At 40.1% G+C, this 20864-nt stretch overlaps 1 protein-coding gene across 4 annotated transcripts in view; it reads right to left on the bottom strand.

Annotated features, from left to right (window-relative positions):
• Positions 1-9922, bottom strand: part of insyn1 (inhibitory synaptic factor 1) — an 80763-nt gene extending 70841 nt beyond the window's left edge. For 2 of the 4 annotated variants that reach the window (XR_015945107.1, XM_087291302.1), the window contains exons 1-2: positions 9435-9922; positions 6370-7110 (exon numbers count right to left, since the gene is read on the bottom strand). Coding sequence is in view for 3 of the 4 variants with exons in the window: in XM_087291302.1 (XP_087147428.1) it covers positions 6370-6513 (144 nt within the window). In the remaining variant the exon portion in view is untranslated. Of the gene's footprint in view, positions 1-6369; positions 7111-9021; positions 9270-9434 lie in introns of those variants that run through there. The other 2 variants (XM_087291301.1, NM_001079949.2) reach the window with 2 other exon arrangements.
• Between the last annotated feature and the right edge of the window lie 10942 nt (positions 9923-20864).

Here is a 20864-nt window from a genome sequence, read left to right as displayed (position 1 = left end):
TATCAATATAAAAACATTAAACATGCAAGAGTGCAATAACCCTGCTGTGCACGTCAGTAAATATACAAGTCTGTTTCTTGTACCTTTCTCAGACACGCATCTATTCAGCTGAAATGTGACATTGACGCTGACACACACTTGTCTTTTTTCTATGCCGTCAGCTCACTCCTAAACACACACACACACACACACTGGAATCTTTTCATCTTGTAACCATGGCAGTTGGTAGAATACAGTAGGAATCCAGCCGATAACAAAGTGCTTACATAACTATTGCATTGCCAAGCCCGACTCCTACCTTGCACACCTCTTTCCCTTCTTCTCTGCCTCTCACTTATGTGCTCCCTTTCTATTTTTCCAACAGAATCACTCTGTGCCTATTCATGCTATGAATCACATGTATCACATGTCATAGTCAAAAGGAAAGTGCACCTATTGTATATATGAGGATACATCCAGTATCAACAGCGATCCCTCTCTCTCATTCTCCAGAAATGAGATGAATACACAAATGCTGATCAGAAAAGCAGATCCAGTGAGGGATTCATACTTACAGTCGGGATCACTAGTTGATATATATTCCAGGAGGCCTAGAAATAATGTACAGCGAACCAGAAATCAAGCAAAAAAGTGAGTCTTATATACATAACTAACATAAAGCAATGCTAATATAACTGTACTAACCTCCAACTATACTATAATCCAGCACACAACAGCGCACCAAAATACCAACGAAAAGGAAGTCTTACCTCACACAACCTATACTCAAGCGGTTATATACAGTTGAAGTCAGAATTATTAGCACCTTTTGATTTTTATTTTCTTTTTTAAATATTTCCCAAATGATGTTTAACAGAGCAATGAAATTTTCACAGTATTTCTGATAATATTTTTTGTTCTGGAGAAAGTCTTATTTGTTTTATTTCGGCTAGAATAAAAGCTGTTATTAATTTTTTTAAAACCATTTTTGGGACAAAATTATTAGCCCCTTTAAGCAATTTTTTCCCCCCGATAATCTACAGAACAAACCATCGTTATACAATAACTTGCCTAATTACCCTAACCTGCCTAGTTACCCTTATTAACCTAGTTAAGCCTTTTAATGTCACTTTAAGCTGTATAGAAGTGTCTTGAAAAATATCTAGTAAAATATTATTTACTGTCATCATGATAAAGAAAAAATAAATCAGTTATTAGAAATAGGTTTTTAAAACTATCATGCTTAGAAATGTGCTGAAACAATCTTCCCAGAACAGAACAGAAATAGGGGAAAAAAATAAACAGGGGCGCTAATAATTCTGACTTCAACTGTACGCTGTAAGAAATGCAGGGTTTCAGACAATATAATTAGGTTAACTTCACAGATTTAAGTGGATTGAACATCCAGCACATTTCACACTAGAAATCAAGCAAAATGTGGGTCTTACCCCCCAGAATCTACAGATAATAAACAAACCAGAGCAGTTATATTAATACTAACTATACAAGCACTAAACCAGCACATTTAGCCTCAGAACACCAAACATCAAGCAAAAATCAAGTGTTACCATCCACAATCTATGCATAACTAATGTACCAGAGCAGTAAAATACCTATACTAATGACTAACTATACATGAACTACAAAACCAGCACACATCACCCCAAAAATAAGGCTAAAAAGGCAGAGTCTTACCCCAACAAACTATAAATAAGTAACATATTGAAGCGGTGATCAAACTATACTAATAACTATAAATCAGCATATGTTGCCATAACAGAGCACTAAATATAAAGCAAAAACAAAGTCTTACCTCCCACAACCTATGCATAGTGGAGTTGTAATATACACAGTAAGAAATGCAGGGTTTAAGTTAACTTAACACATTTAAGAGAATTGATGATCCAGCACACGTTGCACATAAAACAATCTAGTAAAAAATGAGTCTTACTTCCCACAACCTATGCATAGTGGAGTGGTAATATACAGTGTAAGAAATGCCAGCCTGATCTCACGAGAAAAGCAAGTGTTTTACGTTTTGCCAGTTTAGTGGGTAATTTGTACGAGTCCAGTCATACGAAATTGTACGATTTTAAAAAGGAGGCGTGGCACCTAACCCCACCCCTAAACCCAACCGTCATTGGGGGATGAGCAAATCGTACTAAATGGTACGAATTAGATCATGCAAATTCATAGGAATAAGCCACCAAAGCAAAAAAGTTACGACTTGCCGTGAGATTGTGTTGGAAATGCAGGCTTTAAGTTAATTAAGCTAATTTAAGAGAATTGAACGCTCAGCACACGTTGCACAAAAAAAAAATCTAGTAAAAAATGAGTCCTACTTCCCACAATCTACACATAATGAACCAACCAGAGCTGTAATGTAACTATACTAACTATACATGCACTAAACCAGCACATTTTGCCACAACAGCGCACCAAAATACCAACGAAAGCAAAGTCTTACCTTCCACAACCTATACATACTCGAGCAGTAATATATGCTGTACGAAATGCAGGGTTCCAGACAATTTAATTAGGTTAACTTCACGAATTTAAGTGGATTGAACATCCAGCACATTTCACACCAAGAAACAAGCTAAATGTGGGTCTTACCCCCCAGAATCTACACATAATAAACAAACCAGAGCAGTAATATGACTATACATGCACTAAACCAGCACATTTAGCCTCAGAACTACAAAAATCAAGCAAAAATCAAGTGTTACCATCCACAATCTATGCATAAATAATGTACCAGAGCAGTAAAATACCTATACTAATGACTAACTATACATGAACTATAATCCAGCACATATCATCCCAAAAATCAAGCAAAAACACAGAGTTTTACCCCAACAAACTATAAATAAATAACACAATGAAGCGATAATCAAACTTTACTAATAACTATCAATCAGCATATGTTGCCTTAACAGAGCACTAAATATCAAGCAAAAATAAAGCAGTTTATATAAGTAAAGCAATAAATATCAAAGTTTGATATAAGTAAAGCAAATATCAAGCAGTTTAACCTCCCTATACATACATATGCATACAATGGAGCGGTAACATACTGTACACTGAAGAAAATGCAGTGTTTCACACAGTTTGATTAAGTTAACTTCACACATTTAAGTGTATTGAACATCCAGCACATTTCACACAACCTATATCTAACAAACATATTGAAGTGGTAAAATAACTATTCATGTAGTATAAATCAGTGTATTTTGCACCTAAAACCAGGCAAAAAAGTGAGTCTAACCTTCCACAAAATACAAAAAACCAACATACTAGAGCCGTAATCAAAACTACATTATTTATTAACTATGAATCAGCATGTTTTGCTTTAACGGAGCACCAAAAATCAAGCAAAAAGTGAAATTTACATCCCACAACCTACACATAATGAACAAATATAACAATTCTAAATATACATGCACTAAACCAGCACATTTTGCCTCAACAGAGCATCGACAATCAAGCAAAAAAGCAGCATACCAAAAAAGCAAAAATGTAACATACATCAGAGATGAAAACTATACTCACTAATTACCATAAATCAGCACATTCTGCTTTAACAGAGCACCTAAAATCAAGCAAAAAGCAAGTCTTACCTCACACAACCTATAAATAAGTGACATAATGAAGTGGTAAAATAACTAAACTAACTACTGACTATATATGAACCATAAATCAACATATTTTGCACCAAAAATCAGGCAAAAAAGTGAGTCTTACCTCACACAACCTATAAATAAGTTACATAATGGAGCGGTAATCAAAACTAGACTAACTATTAATTATAAATCAGCACATTTTGCCTCAACGGAGAACCAAAAATCAAGCAAAAAGCAAAGTCTTACTTCCACAACCTATATAAATAACATACAGGAGCGGTAATATAACAATACCCTCTACTGACTACACATGCACCGTAAACCAGCATATTTTGCACCAAAAATCAGGCAAAATAGTAAGCCTTACCTCCCACAATCGACAAAGAAGTAACATAATGAAGCGGTAATCAAACTATACTAATTATTACCTATAAATCCGCACATTTTGCCTCAACTGAGCACCAAAAATCAAGTAAAAATGAAGTCTTACCTTCCACAACCCATGCATACTAGAGTGGCAATATACACTGTCAGAAATGCAGGTTTTCACACAATAAGATTACCTTAACTTAAATTTAGGTAGATTGAACATCCAGCACAAAACAAATCAAGCAAAACGTGAGTCTTACACCCCACAACCTACACCTAATTAACAAACCAGAGCAGTAATACGACTATATATATATGTACAAAACCAGCACATTTTGCCTCAACAGTGCACCAAAAATCAGCAAAAAGTGAGTCTTACCTCCCACAACCTCTAAATAAGAAACATAACGAAGCGATAATCAAACTATATGCTAACTATTATCTATATAAACAAGCTCATTTTCCCTAACAGCGCACCAAAAATCAAGCAAAAAGCAAGTCTTACCTCACACAACCTTTATGTATCGAACATACTGAAGTGGTAAAATAACAATACTAACTACCGACTATAGATTAACCATTCCCAGAGACGGGTTGTGGCTGGAAGGGCATTCGCTGCGTAAAAAAAAATTAAATGTGCTGGATAAGTTGGCGGTTCATTCCGCTGTGGCGACCCTGGATTAATAAAGGGACAAAGCCGACAAGAAAATGAATATATATGCACCATAAACCAGCATATATTGCACCCAAAATCAGGCAATAAAGTGAATCTAACTTCATACAACCTATAAATAAGTGACATAAGAAGCGGTAATCAAACTAGACTAACTATTAACTGTAAATCAGCACATTCTGCCTCAATGGAGCACCAAATATCAAGCAAAAAACCTGAGTCTATACTCCCTATAAATACATATGCATACAATGGAGCGGTAACATACTGTACACTGTAGAAAATGCAGGGTTTCAGACAATTCGATTAGGTTAACTTCACACATTTAAGTGTATTGAACATCCAGCACATTTCACACCAAGAAACAAGCAAAATGTGAGTCTTACCCCCAGAATCTACACATAATTAGCAAACCAGAGCGCTAAACCAGCACATTTTGCCTCAACAGTGCACCAAAAATCAGCAAAAAGTGAGTCTTACCTCCCACAACCATTAAATAAGTAACATAACGGAGCGATAATCAAACTATATGCTAACTATTATCTATAAATAAGCTCATTTTCCTTAACAGCGCACCAAAAATCCAGCAAAAAGCAAGTCTTACCTCACACAACCTTTATGTATCGAACATACTGAAGTGTTAAAATAACAATACTAACTACCGACTATAGATTAACCATTCCCAGAGACAGGTTGTGGCTGGAAGGGCATTCGCTGCGTAAAAAAAATTAAATGTGCTGGATAAGTTGGTGGTTCATTCCGCTGTGGTGATCCCAAATTAATAAAGGGACTAAGCCGACAAGAAAATGAATATATATGAACCATAAACCAGCATATATTGCACCCAAAATCAGGCAAAAAAGTGAATCTAACTTCATACAATCAAACTAGACTAACTATTAACTGTAAATCAGCACATTTTGCCTCATCGGAGAACCAAAAAACAAGCAAAAAGCAAAGTCTTACCTTCCACAACCTATATAAATAACATACAGGAGCGGTAATATAACAATACCCTCTACTGACTACACATGCACCGTAAACCAGCATATTTTACACCAAAAATCAGGCAAAAAAGTGAATCTAACCTCCTACAACCTTTACATAAGTAACATAAGAAGCGGTAATCAAACTAGACTAACTATTAACTGTAAATCAGCACATTCTGCCTCAACGAAGCACCAAATATCAAGCAGTTTAACCTCCCTATACATACATATGCATACAATGGAGCGGTAACATACTGTACACTGTAGAAAATGCAGGGTTTCACACAGTTTGATTAAGTTACCTTCACACATTTAAGTGGATTGAACATCCAGCACATTTCACACCAAGAAACAAGCAAAATGTGAGTCTTAACCCCAGAATCTACACATAATTAACACACCAGAGCGCTAAACCAGCACATTTTGCCTCAACAGCGCACCAAAAATCAGCAAAAAGTGAGTCTTACCTCACACAACCATTAAATAAGTAACATAACGGAGCGATAATCAAACTATATGCTAACTATTATCTATAAATAAGCTCATTTTCCCTAACAGCGCACCAAAAATCCAGCAAAAAGCAAGTCTTACCTCACACAACCTTTACATAATCAACATAGCAGAGTGGCGATCACACTATACTAGCAACCAACTGCACACACACTTCAAACCAGCACATTTAGTCTCAAAATCACAGCAAAAAATAAGAAATCCAGCAATAACCCTCGAGTCTTACCTCCCGCAGTTCATGTGCCACATCTTTCAGCTCTTTGAGGATTCCTTCCAGCTGCTGGATCACCATCTTCATGTGGCTGCGGATCTGCTCTCTCTGACTGGGGGTCTCAGAGGGTTCCCGGGCTGGAGCTCGGCTCTGGGACATCCTTCAAAAGCTGCTCACGGGCCGGGGTGCGGAGCGCTGAGGGCAGGGCCGGGCCGAGCCACCATCCATGTCTGGGGCCTCCGGGAGCCGCAGTGCTACTGATCCGATCTGGGGCTCGGGCCGCGCGGGAAGGCTTCAACATCTTAAAACACGCCTGGGTCTGGGGTCAAGCCTCTTCTTGCTGTGTATTTGGGGGCATTTCGGAGCTCCAGACGCAGAGGGAACGGAAGATGCTGGAGTCATTAGATCCAAATACACACCAAACTCCACTGAAATGGGCGAGATTCACTGATGCATGTTTGTCGGGGGGCTTTAGAGATGCGTTTGCATTGATTAACACTGCCGTCTCTGATGGAGAACTCCTCGGTCGTGCGAAGGCATGATGAGTGTCAGAAGATGATCCTCATGATGTGAGAATGGGCTTTCATAAAAATCCAATGCATGGAGGAAAGAAGGAAACTCCCCGAAGCTGCCTTGGAGTCATAGGATGACTGATTAGTGTTGCTTTAAAAATAAAATACGATATATTTAGTCCTTTGGATTCCAAAAAAAGCGGAGAAGAAAAGGTCACATATTCCACTCGTCCTTGAACTCTTTCTGTAAAATAGAAAAGAGGAGAGGAGCATGTTAGCGCCATCACAAAAACAGTGTGTGCTTTGATTTAAAGGGATATTCATTCATTCATTTTCAGCTTAGTCCCTTTATTAATCTGGGGTCGCCACAGTGGAATGAACCGCCAACTATTCCAGCATATGTTTCACACAGCGGATGCCCTTCCAGCTGCAACCTATCACTAGGAAACATCCATACACACTCAACCACACACATACACTACGGACAATTCACCACATGGGCGATGCAGTGGCGCAGTAGGTAGTGCTGTCGCCTCACAGCAAGAAGGTCGATAGTTCAAACCTCGACTAAGTAGGCGTTTCCCCCACAGCCCAAAGACATGTGGCACAGGTGAGTTGGATAGGCTAAATTGTGTGTGTGTGTGAATGTGTGTGTGGATGTTTCCCAGAGATGGGTTACTTAAAAACTTGCAGGATAAGTTGGCGGTTCATTCCGCTGTGGCGACCCTGGATTAATAAGCCTTATTGTTTATTTCATGAATTCATTCATTCATTTTCTTGTCAGCTTAGTCTCTTTATTAATCTGGGGTAGCCACAGTGGAATGAACCGCCAACTATTCCAGCATATGTTTCACACAGCGGATGCCCTTCCAGCTGCAACCCATCACTGGGAAACATCCATACACACTCAACCACACATATACACTACGGAAAATTCAGCTTATCCAATTCACCACATGGGCGATGCAGTGGCGCAGTAGGTAGTGCTGTCGCCTCACAGCAAGAAGGTCGCTGGTTCGAACCTCGACTCAGTTGGCGTTTCCCCCACAGTCCAAAGACATGTGGCACAGGTGAATTGGGTAAGCTAAATTGTCCGTAGTGTATGAGTGTGTGTGTGTGAATGTGTGTGTGGATGTTTCCCAGAGATGGGTTGCGTAAAAACTTGCAGGATAAGTTGGCGGTTCATTCCGCTGTGGCGACCCTGGATTAATAAGCCTTATTGTTTATTTCATGAATTCATTCATTCATTTTCTTGTCAGCTTAGTCTCTTTATTAATCTGGGGTCGCCACAGTGGAATGAACCGCTAACTATTCCAGCATATGTTTCACACAGCGGATGCCCTTCCAGCTGCAACCCATCACTGGGAAACATCCATACACACTCAACCACACACATACACTACAGACAATTCACCACATGGGCGATGCAGTGGCGCAGTAGGTAGTGCTGTCGCCTCACAGCAAGAAGGTCGCTGGTTCGAACCTCGGCTCAGTTGGCGTTTCCCCCACAGCCCAAAGACATGTGGCACAGGTGAATTGGGTAGGCTAAATTGTCCGTAGTGTATGAGTGTGTGTGTGAATGTGTGTGTGGATGTTTCCCAGAGATGGGTTGCTGGATAAGTTGGCGGTTCATTCCGCTGTGGCAACCCTGGATTAATAAGCCGACAAGATAATGAATGAATGAATTCACCACATATTCTCGGGGAATCCGGAGCACCCGGAAGAAACCAACACGAACATGGGGAGAACATGCAAACTCCACATAGAAATGCCTAGCCAAGGCTCGAACCAGCGACCTTCTTGCTGAAAGGTGACAGCACTATCTACTGCATCACCGATTTAAAGGGATAGTTCATTAAAAAATGAACATTTATTCACCAAATACTGACATTTTCAGGAGAAAGCTGACTCCCAATGTAGGAAGAACACACAGAATTCCAAATATCATCATGTGTGTTCATCAGAAAATCTCTCAAGTCTGAGTATGTGCTGTCATTTCAGTGTGAACGATCCCTTTAATGTGCGAACACACACGTGTGTGTGCATGTGTGTGTGTGTGTGTTTGTCCTTGCACATTTGTGCATGTCTGAAATGATCAACCAAGGCAACCGACTAATGCTGTCAGAGCGGCTGGCAAAGCCGCAACTACACTTACGATAAGTGTTGTGATGAACGTTTCACACGTAACCCCCCGCGGGGTGTCAGACAGAACGCCGTATCCTCTCCATCAGGTCAGAGACACATTTCACACCCATTTCATTAGTGAGGGATCTCAATCTACATCCCTGTGACGCTCTGCAGAACCCAGGATGAGATTGAGTTCTCCAAAAGTCATCCGATGAGCTCCACGTTCCTAAATCTCCAGGACGAGACTAAAACTAGCCCCAATTGTCAATCGTTCACCTGGAAGACATGAAGGACAGCGATTCACCTGCTAGCATCATTTCTGTTTGCATCTCCCTCGACTTCACACACACATCATCTTCACAATCAAGCTCCAGTTTACCACATCAAATCAATTACAGCACACACAGAGAGAGAGAGACGGAGAAGAGAACAGATACACACCAAAAATCCAACGCCCGCTGGAAACACACACTTCACACACAGCGGTCTCTCACATACTCTCTGAAAAGTGCGTGCAGGTTTGCCTTTCCTTTCCTCCCGGGGAATCAATGGGAATTCAGTTCTCGGCTTTAGATCATCCTGCCTCGTTTTGTTGCCGCGTCAGTCACACACACGCACACCGTCTTCCTCCCAATCACCACACACACACACACTCTTTAATGTCTTCCCTTTTCTCTGTCCACGCAGTCACACTCGCCCACAGTCAGAAGGAGGGTTCATTCAGAGCTGTCCTTCAGAGAGAAAGTGAAGCGGCGGCGGAAGCAGGACAATCAGACATCGCTCCCACTACTCTTTCATTCCCGATCGGCAGCCTTGGAATCCTGAGGATGCTCTTGTTGCTGCGGCGACCACCAGCTTCCGATTCCAGCTCTCCGGTGATGCTGCTGTGGAACAGACACCTCCTGTCGCCGTGACGACAGACTCTGACTGAGAGAGAGATGCTGCTGATTCGAGACCCTGTGGAAACACACACACACACACACCCGTCTCTCTCTTTTTTCTCTCTCTCTCTCTTTCTGCCAGATGGAGGGAGGAAGAGGCTGGAGTTTATGGACAGGCTTTGGCTGCTCGCGGAGACGGCTCTGTGATGCTGGGGTGGGGAGGGACCGCGAGCTTTAAAGAGACAGTAGCGAGATTCACACTGTAATTCTATCTCTTTCATGTCCGTTTATTCATAGCCCTCCATTTTATTTATGGCCACAGATCCTACATTCTCCTGACGTTTTAGACGCCGCACTAAACAGCAAACGTGATTATAAAGACGGCATCCTCATGAAGCAGGCTTGTTTTTAAAGAAAATGTCGTATTATTTTGAATCTATGAGTGATTCTATCTCTTTCATGCGTCTTTTTCTTCCATTTATTTATAGCCCTTCATTCTTATAGTCCTACATTCTCCCAATATATTTTATAAAGCTTATTCTAACATGTTTGTAAGGATGGCATTATACCATTACCATCAAGCCTAAGGTTAGTGATGCTTGCTTCCTCTAAAAAAATATCATTATTTATAAATACATCAATAATATGTATGATATGTGGGCTGTGTAGAGATGAATCCTCCCAGTTTATGTACTACATTTAGTTTAGTTTATGGGACAAAAATGTTGTCTGGTATATTCAGCACACAAATGATTTAATGATGAGATTCTACTTAAAGAGACGGCGCACAAACGCATGATAAATCTGTCAATATTTACACTCCCTTTGCTTGTTTCAAATGTTGTCTATCATATCATATATTTAATTTACAGTTGAAGTCAGAATTATTCACCCCCCTGTTTATTTTTGTCCTGTGTAACGGAGAGCAGATTATTTTAACACATTTCTAATCATAATAGTGTTAATAACTCATCTCTAATTACTGATTTATTTTCTCTTTGCCATGATGACAGTAAATAATGTTAGACTAGATATTCTTCAAGACACTTCTATACAGCTTAAAGTGACATTTAAAGGCTACACTAGGTTAATTTGGTTAATTAGGCAAGTTCTTGTCTAATGATGGTTTGTTCTGTAGACTATTGAAAATAAAAAAACAGCTTAAAGGGGCTAATAGTATTGACCTTAAAATGGTGTTTAAAAAAATTGAAACTGCTTTTATTCTAGCCAAACTAAAATAAATGAGAGTTTCTCTAGAAGAAAAAATATTATCGGACATACTGTGAAAATTTCCTTGCTCTGTTAAACATCATTTAGGAAATATTTAAAGAAAAAAATGTAAAAGGGGGCTAATAATTCTGACTTTAACTGTATGTGTGTGTGTGTGTGTGTGTGTGTGTGTGTGTGTGTGTGTGTGTGTGTGTGTGTTTGTGTAAAAATATTTATTCAGAATCAGAATTTGCGAAGGGAAACAATTTTAGGCTTGACTGTATATTTAATATATAAAAATAAATAAATATTTTCTCAAAAATATGCATGAATGTATTGAAATACACCAGAGCTTCACGATATTAAAACATGACATTGCGATATTTAGTTTTGCTGCAATATATATTGTGATATTCATTCATTGATTCATTTTCTTTCGGCTTAGTCCCTTATTTATCATGGATTGTGCTCATTAATTATGCTAACCACTGAGCCAGTGTGCTGCCTGTATTGCGATATGCATATAAAATTTCACCAGATGATTTAAATTGCTCTATTTATAAATATTTCATTAATTTAGTATTCTATGCAGTGTATCTGCATAAATTATAACTAATAAGCAAAAATATAAATAAATAAATAAATAACCAAACAGTGCTTTCTGTCAAGCAGAAATTGAACAATCACATTTAAAAGATCATGTTTATCATTGTATAAATATTTGAATATTTTTTAATAATAATATCTTCATCTTTTAATCTTTAATAAATAATCTAATCCAGTAATGTGACTATTGGAGATGCACACATTGCAATATCGATGCTCAAACTATTTATTGTTCAACAGAAATTACATATACACAGAACACATACAGCTGAAGTCAGAATTATAAGCACTCCTTTACACTGAACACAAATTATTCAGAGATGACTGCTTGGATTTACTCCAAAAAAAATTTAAGTTAAGTGGTTGTAAACAATTTATTTGTGTTGAACTTAAACAAACAAATTGAGTTGGACATTATTAAACTTATTTTTTTGTTTAAATTCAACACAAATAAATTGTTTGCAACGATTCTGCATGCAACACTTTATTCAGTGTATTTTCCCCCCAATTTCTGTTTAATGGGGAGAAGATTTCTAATCATAATATTTTTAATAACTCATTTCAAACATCTGATTTCTTTTCTCTTTGTCATGATGACAGCACATAATATTAGACTAGATATTCTTCAAGACACTAGTGTTCAGCTTAAAGTGACATGTAAAGGCTTCACTAGGGTAATTAGGGTAAAGTTAGGGTAATTAGGCAAGTCATTGTATAACAGTGGTTTGTTCTGGAGACAATCCAACACTAATATTGCTTAAAAGGGTAATAATATTGACCTTAAAATGGCTTTAAAACAATTAAAAACTGCTTTTATTCTAGCCCAAATAAAACAAATAAGACTTTCTCTAGAAGAAAGAAATATAATAGGAAATACTGTGAGCAATTCCTGAATCTGTTCAACATCATTTGGGAAATATTAAAACAAAATAATTACAGGAGGGTGAATAATGTTGACTTTTATCGTGAAAACAAACTTTTATTTTGGATGTGATTAATCTTTGGCCGGCAATACATTTCTGTTAAACCAGACAGAAAACACTGAAAACGTATTAGTGAAGCGTCTGTAAATAAGCCTGAAGCTGGAGTTGGCACCCCTGATGGGAGGGTTACTGTAGTTAGCATGTTCGCTCACACTCTCCAACAAATTGAGCAAATGATGCCGAGTAAAATATTTCCTTTTGCATCTTCCTCTTTGATCAATAAAACATTTCCGCCCTTAAAAACTCAGCACATTAATACAATATACACATTTGGCTTCAAACATGTGTTTAGATTGTGCACACTGTGTTTTTAGGGCACTGTGTTGACTTTGCTCTTTGTGTTTTCTCTTCTCTGTAATTAATTCAGCTCAAACCACTTTATCAGTACTTATTGCAGTTTCTAGATGCTTGTTAATTATATATTTTAATTGTAAGAAATCCTTAAATATATATGTATATGGGTCAAAAATAATGATGGTCTATATAAAGTATGTATAGACTCACCGGCCACTTTATTAGGTACACCTTCCTAGTACCGGGTTGGCCGCACTTTTGCCTTCAGATCTGCCTTAATCCTTCATGGCGTAGATTCAACAAGCTTCTGGAAATATTCCTCAGGGATTTTGCTCCATATTGTCATGATAGCATCACACAGTTGCTGCAGATTTGTCGGCTGCACATCCATGATGCCAATCTCCCGTTCCACCACATCCCAAAGCTGCTCTATTGGATTGAGCTCTGGTGACTGTGGAGGACATTTGAGCACAGTGAACTCATCGTCATGTTCAGCAGTCTGAGATGATTGAGCTTTATGACATGCTGCGTTATCCTGCTGGAAGTAGCCATCAGAAGATGGAGACACTGTGCTCATAAAGGGATGGACATGGTCAGCAGCAATACTCAGGTAGGCTGTGGCGTTGATGCTCAATTGGTACTAATGGAGCCAAAGAAAATCTCCCCCACACCATTACACCACCACCACCAGCCTGAACCGCTGATACAAGGCAGGATGATCCATGCTTTCATGCTGTTGAGGCCAAATTGTGAGCCGGGCATCTGAATGTGTCAGCAGAAATGGAGACTCATGGAAATGGAGCGGCACCCGGTGTGCTCTTCTGCTGCTGTAGCCCATCCGCCTCAAGGTTGGACGTGTTGTGTGTTCAGACATGCTCTTCTGCAGAGCTCGGTTGTAGCGAGTGCTTATTTGAGTTACTGTTGCCTTTCTATCAGCTGAACCAGTCTGGCCATTCTCCTCTGACCTCTGGAATCAACAAGGCATTTGCGCCCACAGAACTGCCGCTCACTGGATATTTCCTCTTTGTCGGAGCATTCTCTGTAAACCCTAGAGATGGTTGTGCGTGGAAATCCCAGTAGATCAGCAGTTTCTGAAATACTCAGAGCAGCCCGTCTGGCAGCAACAACCATGCCACGATCAAAGTCTCTTAAATCCCCTTTCTTCCCCATTCTGATGCTCGCTTTGACCTGCAGCAGATCGTCTTGAACATGTCTACATGCCGAAATGCAGCTGCCATGTGATTGGCTGATTAGACATTTGCATTAACAAACAGCTGGACAGGTGTACCTAATAAAGTGGCCGCTGAGTGAACATCACCCACATTGAGCCGATTGTGCATCATCTCTATCTCTGTTGGAGACGTCAGTGTCAGTATGGTTAAACACTGTAGCATTTATTATAAATGACTATAGTGTGTATTTTCATGTCTGATGACTGATCTGGCAGCAGATATCGCAGCCTCTGCTCCTCTTTACCTTGCACTGTATTGCTAACATGTAGTATTATTTATTTAGGACATGCGTTTCCTCCTTCTGACTCCAATGCCTGATTATTAAACTGTTAAAGTGACCAGAATTAAATGAAATAATCTTCAGAATAATGTGATGTGTTCTTTGCATGCATTATTATATTATATTGTCATTCTGGCATCATATAAGTGGTATAAAATGCTCTTCGACTGGCAGTAATGTTGTATATTGCGATGTATTTTGGTGCAATATATCATACAACAAACTATAGAGTGTGTGTGTGTGTGTGTGTTACTGTATGTATTGAGATGCAGGTTAATTAAGGGCCGATTGATCCTCAGCTGAAGAGCGTGATGGCTGATTCTGCCTCCACTACAGCAGACGTGTCCCGCAGGCAGTGTGCTCAGCGCCTCTGTGAAATCAGATTATCTACAGTAATGCTCCGGGTGCTGGAACTCGCTTATACGTGAAGCCAGCGAGTGTGTGTGTGTGTGTGTGTGTGTGTGTGTGCATTCACATGTAGGGTTAGAGCGAGTGTTTGTCTGTGTGTGGGTGAGTTTATGAGTGTGTAGGATCATGTGTAGGGTTACAGTGTGTAGATCTGTAGTGTGTGTGTGTGTGTGTGTGTGAGTATGTGTGTGTATGCGTGTTTATCTGTGTGTGGGTGAGTGTATGAGTGATAGGTTCATATGTAGGGTTACAGCAAGTGTGTGTGTGTGTGTGTGTGTGTGTGTGTGTCTGTGTGTGTGTGTGGAATTAGTGTTTGTGGGTCTGGTCTGGTGTGTGTGGGGGGGGGGGGGTCTGGTGTGTGTGAGAGTGTGTGTGTGGATCTGGTGTGTGTGCGTATGTTTATGTGTGTGGATCTGGTGTGCGTGTTTGTGTGCATTCACATGTGTATGTTCATATGTAGGTGTGTGTGTGTGTGTTTGTTTGTGTTTAAGTGGGTCTGGTGTGTGTGAGTAGGTCTAGTGTGTGTGGGTGAGTGTGTGTGTGTGTGTGTTTGTGTGTGGGTCTTGTGAGTGTGTGTGTAGATCTGGTGTGTGTATATCTGGTGTGTGTGTGTGTAAGTGGGTGTGCGGATCTGGTGTGTGCGAGTAGGTCTGGTGTGTGTGTGTGTGTGTATCTGGTTTGTGTAGATCAGGTGTGTGTGTGTGTGTACAGTACATCTAGTGTGTGTGTGAGTGTGTTTGTGGATCTGGTGTGTGTGCATTCACATGTGTAGGTTCATATGTGTGTGTGTGTGTGTGAGTGGGTCTGGTGTGTGTAGACCTGGTGTGTGTGTGTTTCTCTGTGTGTGTGTATAGATTCATATGTACGGTTACAGCAAGTGTTTGTGTGTGTGTGTATCCGGTGTTTGTGGGTCTGGGGGGTTCGGTGAGTGTGTGTGGATCTCTTGTGTGTGTGAGTGGGTCTGGTATGAGTAGATCTGGTGTGTGTGTGTGTGTGTAGATCTGGTGTGAGTGTGTGTGTGTGTGTGTATACAGTACATCTAGTGTGTGGATCTGGTGTGTGTGTGTGTGTGTGTATCTGGTGTGTGTAGATCTGGTTTGAGTGCGTGTGTATAGTACATCTAGTGTGTGTGAGAGTGTGTGTGTGGATCTGGTGTGTGTGTGTGTGTGTGTGTGTGTGTGTGTGTGTGTGTATCTGGTGTGTGTAGATCTGGTTTGAGTGCATGTGTATAGTACATCTAGTGTGTGTGAGAGTGTGTGTGTGGATATGGTGTGTGTGTGTGTGTGTATCTGGTGTGTGTAGATCTGGTGTGAGTGTGTGTGGAGTGTGTGTGTGGATCTGGTGTGTGTGAGTAGGTCTGGTGTGTGTGTGTGTGTGTGTGTATAGATTCATATGTAGGGTTACAGGAAGTGTGTGTGTGTATGTATGTGTGTATCCGGTGTTTGTGGGTCTGGGGGGGTTCGGTGAGTGTGTGTGGATCTGGTGTGTGTGTGTGTGTGTGTGTGTGTGTGTACAGCACCTCTAGTGTGTGTGTGTGTGAGTGTGTGTGTGTGGATCTGGTGTGTGTGTATTTGGTATGTGTAGATCTGGTGTGAGTGCGTGTGTGTACAGTACATCTAGTGTGTGTGAGGATCTGGTGTGTGTGTGTGTGTTGGCTGATGTGTATTATTCTCCATGTATTAGTGTATGTTATAGCGCAGCAGAGAGTCACAGTTGTGCTTCTCTTTAAGAGTCGTGGATCATCTCAGACTCTCTGAAACACCTTCACAGCGCTCCACAATCCTGCTTAGCGTAATTTGCTGTCTAATGAACATTGATAACGGAGTGTGTTGAAGAACACGCACACACACACACACACACACACACACACACACACACACACACACACACACAGATGCGTGAGCCGCCGGTCGACTATGATATTTCTTTAACTCTAAGGTCAATCTGACTGCTGGTTTTCACTAGCGGCGCTGGACACACGCCAAGGAAATATCAGGCCCACTTAATATTTCTGTCCTGGATTTATTGCACCGGCCCGATTATGGAGAAGTTTTATAGAACGCAATATTTTTCTAGCAGGGCTTCCACTGGTGCACCTACAGAGGAAATCACTGGGGTAATGTGTCTCTACAGCGGGGGACACAGAGGCAGCGCTGCTCCACACTGGGAAAACTGACTATTGTGTCCTTCTGCGATACGCAGATCACTTTAATTCAGCACATCACAGACATTTACTATTTTCACAAGCGCTGTTTAGGGGAGAGAAGGTGTTTTTAACACATTAATACATGTGTGGTGCAGTGCATACGCAAACTATTGATAGCGCTTCAGTTTTTCCACATTTGTTTATGCTACAGCCTTATTCCAAAATGGATTTAATTGATTGAACATTCTACACACAATCCCCCATAATGACAATGTGAAGAACGAGTTTTTGAAATTGTTGCAAATTTATTACAAATTAAAATCCTGAGGAATCACATGTACATCAGTATTCACAGCCTTTGCTCAATACTTTGTTGATGCACCTTCTTGAATATGAAGCCACAAGCTCTGCACAGCTGTCTTTAGGATTGTTTGCCCATTCCTCTTGGCAGCACCTCTCAAGCTCTATCACCGTACGTTCACACCGAAAGCGGCGAGAGCGTCCAAGGTCGCTTTGGCCGCCTTGGCGACAACGCTCTCTGCCTTCAGCTCCTGCGGCGAGAGCGTCAAAACTCGCTACATTTATCTCGTATTTAAAGGAGCCGTTGCAGCATATCAGTTACATTCCTGCATAAAACATGTTTCTAGCGTGAAAATGTTGCACACTTCTTATCAAATTCATACAACAATGGAAGATCAAGTTGCGTGTGGTGTGGCTTTGCTCTATTTATCCAATATATGTCCATTTGTCTGAAATATCCTGAAGCAGCAGTACTGTTTTGTACTGTCACATCGTGTGAGATTCCCGCTTTTTTAAGATAAATATATATAACATTAATGAACATCAGTAACTCGCCAGTAACTTATTTAATGCATGTTCCTGTAGGAAAAAAATTGTAAATAATTGTAAATCCGGCGACCGCAATAATCAAACCCTTGGGAACAACTGTGGTCGGAACCAAAGTTCACAGGTCTGTGTTCTCTGAACTGCTATCAAGCGATGGACGTCTTCATTCTGATTGCTTGCCGCCGAACCGCGTCATAGCTCATTACCATAAAGTTGACTTCATTTCAACTCTCCTCGACGCTCACGCCGGCGAAGACGCGCCGCGCTGCTCCTCGGCGCTTATCGCCGCGTATCGCCGCCGGCTCTCATTGAAAATGAATGACTTCCGGCTACGTGTGAACGTACGGTCAGGTTGGATGGGAAGTGACGGTGTACAGCCATTTTCAGATCTCTCCAGAGATGTTCAATAGGATTTAGGTCTGGGCTCTGGCTGGGCCACTCAAGGACATTCACTGAGTCGTTGTTGTGCCGCTCCATTGATATGTTGTCGGTGTGCTTTGGCTCATTGTCCTGCTGGAAGATGAAGCGTCGCCCCAGTCTGAGGTGGAGAGCACTCTTGTGCAGGTCTTCATTCAGGATGTCTCTGTACATCGCTGCATTCATCTTTCCCTCTATCCTGACTAGTCTTCCAGTTGCTGCTGCTGAAACACATCCCCACAGCATGATGCCAACACCACCATGCTGCACTGTAGGGATGCTGTTAGCCTGCTGATGAGCGCTGCCTGCTGTTCTCCAAACGTAACGCCTGGCGTTCACTCCAAACAGTTCAGTTTGAGTCTGATCAGAGCAGAGAGTTTAGTTTCTGATGCTCTGAGAGTCCTTCAGATGGCAAACTCCAGGCGGGGAGTGTCTTCCGTCTGCCCGCTCTACCATAATGACGCCTGATTGGTGGATTGCTGCACAGATGGTTGTCCTTCTGTAAGCTTCTCCTCTCTCCACAGAAGAGCGCTGGAGCTCAGACAGAGTGACCATTAGGTTATTGATCACCTCCCTGACTGAGGCCCTTCTCCTCTGATCACTCAGCTTAGATGGCCGGCCAGCTCTAGGAAGAGTCCTGGCGGTTAAACATCTTCCACTTATGGACTTGTTATCCACTGTTAAACTTTCAGAGCAGCAGAAATGTTTCTGTGATCTTCCCCAGCCTTGTGCCTCCAGACAATGCTGTCTCGGAGGTCTACAGACAATTCCTTTGTCTTCATGCTTGGTTTTTGCTTTGACATGCACTGTCAACCCTGGGCTCTTATAGACAGGTGTATATATATATATATATATATATATATATATATATATATATATATATATATATATATATATATACACACACACACAGTGCTCACAAATATATATTTTAAATTCATATTAATTAATTAGGAAGCTGTACAATATCATAATTGTGCATATACATTAGTCAGCACTGAAGCCTAATCTGGAACTTATCTAACACAATAACTTACAATAACGCTCCAAAAACTCGTACAGCCACATTTATGTTATAGAGAAATATTAAACACGATTAAAAAAAAAGGAAAAATCAAGAGAAGCATAAAATGAAAAATTTAATTGAAATGTTGTAGTTTGTAATTTGTTTTTGCAATATTTTGCTTGAGTTTAATTGTATTATCTTTCAATTTCTCAACATGTTTGGTAACAAAAATATTATTTTAATAAATATATCTGATTAATAAATCAGTTTTGGTTAAATGCACCAAAATGCCCTGCCTATATTCACTGAGAAATGGAGGAAAATACTCATTTTCAAAATGGGCTGTACTCATTTATGCTGAGCACTGTGTGTGTGTGTGTGTGTGTATATATAGTGCGGCTCCAGTTGAAAGCATGCGTTTAGCAGCCTGCAGGCTTTATTTCAACACTTCTGTTTACACGGCAATGAGCAATCACACCACAGTTATTTGATACTTCCAGATCAAGTGTCTTTTTATTAGACATGCCAGTATTTGGCTGGCCATGCCGTTTCTCTGCTTCAGTGTGTGTGTGTGTGTGTGTGTGTGAGAAGGATTTATTTCTTCTCATAAAGCAAAACTTGAGGGACTCGACTGGTCGATAGAGGTGCTCTAAACCTCATTCTGTTTCTTTGTCAAAACAGCCACCCGTCCATCACTTAAGCACTGCTGTTTCAGAGAGCACGCACACACACACACACACACACACACACACACACACACACACACACACACACACACACATATATAAAACATGCTTACTGCACACATGATGCTTTTATCTGCTGCAGGACTGTGATGATTCTCCTGTCCACCAGGTGGCAGAGTGGGGCAGTGAAGTCTCAAACTCACAAAAGAGAAATGATTATATTATTAAATTATATATATTATATACTGAATTATACGCTTATCAATGTTTCTAGAAAATTGTTACAATAAATATGTGTGAGAACTTAAGTGTGTCATCTAATGAACTCATATCTGTGCAGATTCAGTTTCTTTTGCTAAGTTTATATGCATTTACATGTATTCACGAAGGTCAGTGCATATAAAGCGGGGTTATTATTGTCCAAATGATGAATAAATGAGTGAATAATTAAATAGTGAAGAAATAAATAAATGCAAAATATACAAAGGAAGAAAGCAATACTAATTTTCATCCATTTGCCTCAGCAACATTTCTCAATTTCATCTCAAGTTCGTGTAATTAAATCCACTTTCAAATCAAAAAGATTAAATTAAAATCAATAACAAATATTAATATATACATTTACACAACCATAAACACCAGTTGTCAAAAACAGAACTCAATTACCAACGTTAAGCTGTAAATTAAATCAAAAATAGAACAAAAAAAGACAATTATAATGAACTATAAGTGTGTAGAAATTAAATTTAATAATAAAAATAGTATATAATTAACGTGTGAAACTATTTATAATATAAAAACATCTGAAATGTTATTTAATATACTAAAACAGTGTTAATTTTATCCATAACAATTGTGACAGGATAATAAATTATTC

This window comes from Danio rerio, chromosome 18 (assembly GCF_052040795.2).
Source record: "Danio rerio strain M-AB ecotype USA chromosome 18, GRCz13ab, whole genome shotgun sequence".
NCBI classification, from domain to species: Eukaryota; Metazoa; Chordata; class Actinopteri; order Cypriniformes; family Danionidae; genus Danio; species Danio rerio.
This window is presented reverse-complemented; position numbering and strand designations above follow the sequence as displayed.